A 7343-nucleotide genomic window follows, 5' to 3' on the forward strand; every position below is an offset into this window, starting at 1 on the left:
TTCCTTCCTAACAACATGAATGGTATGTCAGGATAGATAAGTCTTGATAAATTACATGAGTGGTCCATCTTGATAATGGTCTTTACAAAACAGTCTTTACAGATTATTATACCGGTCCATCTTGATAGATAAGTCTTGATAAATTACATTAATGGTCCATCTTGATAGATAAGTCTTGATAAATTACATTAATGGTCCATCTGAATAGATAAGTCTTGATAAATTACATTAATGGTCCATCTGAATAGATATGTCTTGATAAATTACATTAAGGGTCCATCTGAATAGATATGTCTTGATAAATTACATTAATGGTCCCTCTGAATAGATATGTCTTGATAAATTATATTAATGATCCGCCTATATAATGGTCTTCACAAAGCAGTCTTTACAGATTATGATAACCGTCCATTGAGATAGCAGTCTTTACAGATCCAGACAATAGCATTATTTGACAAAGGTCTTCATAAATCAGGACAATATGTCAACACACCTGACTCCCGTCAGACTCTGCAGTGCCCCCTCTCGACCCCCACATCTGTTGGAACTGCACTCGGAACTCGGCAAATGTCTCAATGATGACAGCAATGAAAACATTCTGAAATACAAAAACCACAGGTTTTGTTAAATATTATGGCTATGAAACCATTCTAAAAAGGACATTCTTGAGAGCATTAAATTCTAACAACTTCAATGAGCACTGGACAAATAGGTCATGGCTGTCTTGCCTCCCTCCTAACATCGTCATCAAGCATCAGATCTGCGACAGACATCAGCGATCATGGTTCTCCATTCATTCCTGTGCTCCGATGATCTCAAAAATGCTTCATTATCCTGATCTTTCCCTGTCACTCATCTATTTAGACTCTCCAAGTAAGTTGCTCAAGGTCTACCCCTGCTTCATTTTTCGTAAATTCTGCGAGCTAGATGTTCAATGCTTCTATGTCTATTCAAGTGTCCCAGAAACTTTATTTGTCTTTCCTTGATTGTTTTTATCAGCAAGCGGCCCACATGGGCTTCTTCAAGTTCTCCTATTTGTATTTCTTTTTCTTTCAAAAAAATTTCAGCAGTCTCCAATGAAACCACATTTTCCAGTATACATAAATATAGGCCTAAAATGTGTGTCACGACGCAGTGGAATCAGACACTCGTCAATTTTTGGGCATGTTGAGTTATTGGTTCCATCTGACTGAAAGTTGATTTATTTGCCTTTCTTCCTATGACATAAATATTCATTATCTTGAAAAGAATTCAAGATATTTGCGATTGAAGGAAGTGAGGTCGCATGCTTTTAGTGGTGAAATTAGCTAGAAAATGGCCACCAGAGTTTGGTAACTCAATTAGCTGAAAGGGTCTGTGAAAACTTTAAACAATGACATATTTTGTGCCTTCAATCAATGTTTTTCAGTGAAATTCACACGGATATGTATTTTTATATGGACCTAAAAGAGGTTAAGCCAAAAAAAATAATTTGATAAAGATTTCCAAACTAGCGGAATAATGTCTGTTTCTCCAATTTCTGTATTTTGACGAGCACCTGATTTCACCACACTGACTCACATTTGAACAACAAGTCATGCAAATCCTACCTTAACCAGCCAAGCCAGGAAGAAGATGAGAGTGACAAAGTAGATGTAGGCCTTCCACGACTGCAGGCTGTCGATGGCATTGTACATGAGAAATACCCAACCCTCCTGAGACGCTGCTTGATACACTGTAAACACGCTGGTTGCTGGAAGACAAAAAAATATAGAAATTCAAATTAATGGGGGGTTTTCAGGAATGATGTCAAGTCACATGGCTCAGTCTCAAGAGGCAGCTGGATCAGGGAAGTAAAAGAATTATATATTCTGTCTCTGGGTGAATGGAGAAAAGAAAGGAAAACTGTCGTGAATAATCCCAAAGAATAACAATACAGACTCTTATTTCACAATGCCCACAGAACAATGATGAAGCACACAGTTGTTAGAACATAATATCGTGAAATTGTCACTAACAAATTTTCAACCTCAGAAAGAAGGGAATAGAACACAACACATGAAATATTTATGCACACAGGAGTGAACAATAGTTATTAAAAATACTGTAACACACCAAGTTGAGGGGGAAAAAAGTACACCTCACAGAAAATGACAGAAATGCACTCCCTTGGAACATGTACACATACACAACAAAAGCCAGTTTCCAGGTTTGCCTTCAGGCACTATTTAAAATTCTTAAATTAAAAAAAAAAATATCAGGTAAAGTGCTAGTGGCTGGTAAGAGTCTAATGTGGTTTGCTCCCAACTTTTTGCTTCTTTTCCACGATGCTATATCATCATCCACATCTGCTTGTCTATCCCTTTCAACACGATAGTAGTCATAAAGTTGACTCACATTATTACACAAACAATGACTCGGCAATATATCAATTGTAATATTAGGCAGCCATGCAGACAGAAAATATATACTATTTTATATATATATATATATATATATATATATATATATATATATATATATATATATATATATATATATATAAAAATAAATAATGGAGGCAAGGAAAGTTACTTACGCAGTTGGTCGAAGCCATTAAAACCCATGACCTTGGGGCTCATGGTCAGCTCCATACACACCAGGCCGCTCTGGCACTGGTAGCCTGAGTCCGGGTCAGCAAAGGGAGAGCAGAACGTGTCCGGCATGGCCAGGTCAAACAGGGTGACGTTGCTGGACAAAAGGAGAGGGTGTGAGATTAGAGGGGAGCTCACAGTGGGTTATAGAATGTCTCGAGTCTCCTTCTTTAGATGAGTGGATGAGCAATGGGCAAAGCTGGAAGAGCAGTGTTTGCACACATGACTGCTCCCAACTCAAAAGATGCACTAAATTCCCTCTGAGTAGAAGAGATCAAGTTACTAATCTTTCACCTGCGAACACAACGCATCCCGTTGAATTCCTACCTTAATAGGATCCGCAAGGACACCCCACCTGACTGCCCGTTGTGTGACTGTAGTGCCAGGATAAAAGAGTATAACATCACCACTTTACCTGCTCTGCTCTTAGCGACCTGCCTATTACCTACCTACCTGCCTCCCAGACATCAGAAATACTCTATACAACAACAAAACACGGCTAATAAAAGCTTGTAATTTTTTGCCATATGGACAGGCCAAAAGGCTGGAACTCAGATGGCCACTAGATCAGAAAAGTAAAGTTCTAATGAGTGGATGGGTTATGGGATTGGGGGAGGGGGGGGGGGAAGATTCTATTTGGCTCCTACTGAACTAATTACAAGAAGTTTATGGTACAAATCCTAACTTGCAATTTTTCAATACTTTGAAATTTTGTAATCATTCGTCCTACAATATGTGGATAAAAAGCTGTTGAGTTAAGAATGTATATTATTATAATCTGTCTGCCCTTTAGACCATGAGAGAAGCACATTGATTGACAAGATAGCTGTCAGTGAGAGCCTGCAGAGAGGCAAGACAGACAAAAAACACACTGACAGACAAATAAATATCAGCAGTAAAGAAGTTGGATCTTTCTGTGGAGCCTTTCATCAGCAGTCTACTACAGGAAGATATAAGACTCAACCCAGGCATTCTTCGACCATCCACCATAATCTTTCCAGAATAATACTTTTCATAAAGATATGTTGATGGTTTTCACAGAGAAGGGGTACATATTCCAAACGTAAAGCATATATGGCTCTACCTCAGAACCCGTGATGTTTACCAATGGACGGAAACTGTAAGACACTGTATGCCTATGGGTTCTTGTTTCATAGGTGTTGTACGGCACTTGTAACAGAATAAAGTCATATAAGTGCCGAAGATTAGAGGTGTTACAGGACAGTAACAAATACAAAAAAAGAAGGATGGGAGACAAAGACGATGGATGTTTGATAGGAAAGAAGAAGCAAACCACACCAGAGCACCCGCCAACCACCCGCTGTATGGGTTCAATACAATCTTCAATACAGTAAACTTAATTCAGCAGCCTCTGGGAGTATTTTGTATCGGACAAATGCTGTACAAACACAGACGAAAATAAAAAATAACACAACAACAGCAAAAAAATTTGACCAAACTCACCCTGGATCAGTTCCATTCCTGACACATCTGTACTTCATTTTACCAAAGAACTGCACCCCCAGGAAGCCATAGAGCAACATGAAGAACAGGTAGAAAATGACCACATTGTAGATTTGTTGACTTGACCGCCTGTAGGTGGGGACAGAAGTCTTCATCATATACTACAGCATCTGCATATATGCTCGTAATACGTGAGGCATCAAAGTGAAATCAGGTGCTAGTCAAAATAATGAAATCAAAGAAATTGGCATTTATCTGTCCGTTTGAAACTTTTTATCAAATGTTCGTTTTTTGACTCAACAAAAAGGTCAATTTAAAAACACATTTCAGTGTGGATTTCACTAAAGAATGTTGATTTAAGGCACAAAAATGTAAACTTGCAGTTTCTGAGTTGAGTCTCAAGCTTTGGAAGTCGCCATACTTTGGAGGCCATTTTCTGGATAATTTTATCTTTTTTAAACCAGGCGACTCCCATCTCCTTCAATCGCATATATCTCGACTTCTATTCATGATAGATGGGTATATTTTTCACCAAAAGCAAGACAATTGAACAAGCTGTAAAGTGACACCAATAACTCCACATGTCCAAAAATTGACGAGCGTCGCATTCCACTGCATCATGACACATATATGAGGGGCCGAGATTCAAAACCCGCTACATTCATTTTAGCACTTTTCAGAAAATCAGCTTTTTGAATGCTGCTATACGCACAAATATACATAAAAAGAAGATTTTTAGGTAGTTTTTATGAAGTATGGGTTGGGTTTTGGCCGAAAACATTTTATGCATCTGATAGCCGGTAACAAAGCGCATTTATAAGCAAAAAACCTTGGTTTTCCCATATGTCAATCACACCCCCTCATATATACATGCCAAAGTCTTTTCCCTGACACAAACTATTTTCCAGAGGTTAGAGAAAACAGAATCATTGAAAGGATGCTATTCATTGTTCAAATTTAAACAAATAGAATCATATAAATTGTCAAGTCAAAATTTACTCTACATGACAAAAAAATCAGAGCTGTTTAATATCAATGCACATTTATTCCTGCAGCAGTAAGAAATATAATTGACCCTTTCACTGCCAGATCTACTTTCCTTTATAATCTTATAAGATAAGATAAGATAAGATAAGATAAGAAACATCTTTAATGTCCAAATTCTAGCTCATTGGTTTAGTGTTTTACCACTTACACACATACACACACATACACACACACACACACACACACACACACACACACACACACATCCACACACACAAATATGCACACACACGCAGTATGCTTGCACTCACAAACAGGCTCACAGTCACATGAATAAAATAAATGAACAATAATATGAACAATAATAACGTTAACCTAGATAACCTACATACTCAGTAATCTGATTGTAACTCAATGGTATTATAATGCATACTTTAAGGTCAATATGAATACTTGTAACAAGATGATCGAAATGAAAGAAGTTTGATGGATGATGGTAAGAATGACCTTCTGTATACCTTTCTTCGTACAGATTGAAAGCTGAGGTCTTTTACTTCTGACTGACATTTTTATTTGAGGGAACAAGGGATGTTTATTGTCCAAAAAGATTAAATTTATTTTTCTGGTGCATGCTATCAAATAGCTTTACAATCTTGAGTGAGGCAGTGAGTGGGTTACAGTTTAAGATTTAGTAGTAGATAGGAACAGAATGTAAAATATTTACAAAGCTATTTCTTTATTAAAACCAGGAAATTTAACCAAGATCATTACCATCACTGTTCTGGGACAAGGAAAATGTACTTTAGAAAAAACCTCACTGGGCATGCACAATCAAAATTGTCGAAGACGGCCACCCATTGTCGAGAAGAAAAGTGGCCATCTTAGATAGATCTAATTGGTGGATGTCTGACAGTGTCTTCATAATGTAAAAAATAATTTTTGTAAACCCGCGTGGGGTGAAATGGTAAGTGTTTGTTTGTAAAAATGATTGTCTTCTACAAGTGGCTGTTTGTAAAAGTAATTGTCTAGGTGGCTGCTACAGCGGGTTCCACTGTACTGTGACAGTTCATCGGACAATACTCACTTGAAGATTGAGTTCAATCTGTTCTTTGGTAACTGAAACTTGAGAAAATTTCGGAAAACTCTGACCAGGATCAAAGGCCGCGGAGACCTAATGATTCTCATGATGGCAGCCACAGAGTTTACATGTGGGTGAACGGCCATTTCATAGATCTGTAAACAGAAGAATAGGATCACATCTTAAACTCTTTCATTTATAACACAAAACTACATTGATAATTACTAACCCTTGGGTTAAAAATCCTTTAATGTTTACTTTGATGTACACAGAAAACTTTTTTTTTATTTCACTAATTCCCAATGTCTTGGTGTTAATCATCATATCCTCAACAAACTCATCCAAAAACTAGTCAATAATGACTACTGTGAGTAAACAAAGTGTTTTAATTTCTTATCTTTATTTCCGTCTTTCTTAGGTACTTCATCATCTCATGCAGAAAATGTGAGTTCAGTTCCCACATGGGGAGGTTTTTTAATTGAGTATCTCCGTCCGTCTTCTGGGACATTGTCCATCTCAGCGAAGGTTGGCTCCCATGAGCAGGGTAAAAAAGGTCACTTCTTATATTAATAAAATCTGAATTATGTCCAAAGGGGCTAAAACATTTACAACTTCAATTACAATTGCAAACACATCACTGTGAGCAAACTCACTGCAGTGTTCATGTCTTCTTCGAGGTCACACCATAATGACTCCCCATTTCAAAGTTGTGTCAGCGACATTAGTTGACATTGTTTCAGAGCCTGGTCTCAAGTTCCCTAAATATCCTACATCACTAGAAATCACAAGATGAAACTACAATTGAAAAGGATGGCGGTGGTGGTCTTGTGGTTAGGGTCTTGGACTTGCAACCATTGAAGGCCATGGGTTCTTGGATAGGCATTATATAAATGCTTTTACTATTGACTTTTATCCGCCGCTTATACCCTTTTGGGTGTCGCGGGATATGTAAACGCAATTATTATTAACTATTATCATTATAAATATGATAACAGCCTGATATTCCTTGGCAGCTACAATAGAAAATTTTCTTGCCCAAGTGGATACATTTGCAGAGAAGCTTTTCGTTTTTCTCTTACCTGAAGAATGACACTGCCCCAGAGGCACATGACCATGACGCCATCAAACTGACACCATCTGTCTTTCAGGTATGGAGCCTCACCCTACACAGAAATAATAACATAAATGTGGGTAAAGATGGA

General features: G+C 37.7%; 1 protein-coding gene across 1 annotated transcript in view; it reads right to left on the minus strand.

The window, feature by feature from the left end:
* The window catches only part of LOC101861494 (sodium leak channel non-selective protein), a gene marked incomplete in the record, with an annotated part of 77838 nt that overhangs the window by 66714 nt on the left and 3781 nt on the right, over nt 1–7343 (minus strand). Inside the window, 6 exon segments of the mRNA XM_013079319.2 lie at nt 494–598; nt 1590–1732; nt 2558–2709; nt 4077–4205; nt 6148–6296; nt 7221–7304. Of these exon segments, the coding sequence (XP_012934773.1) occupies nt 494–598; nt 1590–1732; nt 2558–2709; nt 4077–4205; nt 6148–6296; nt 7221–7304 (762 nt within the window).

The sequence above is a fragment of the Aplysia californica genome, unplaced genomic scaffold (genome assembly GCF_000002075.1).
Source record: "Aplysia californica isolate F4 #8 unplaced genomic scaffold, AplCal3.0 scaffold00048, whole genome shotgun sequence".
In the NCBI taxonomy this organism is placed as follows: Eukaryota; Metazoa; Mollusca; class Gastropoda; order Aplysiida; family Aplysiidae; genus Aplysia; species Aplysia californica.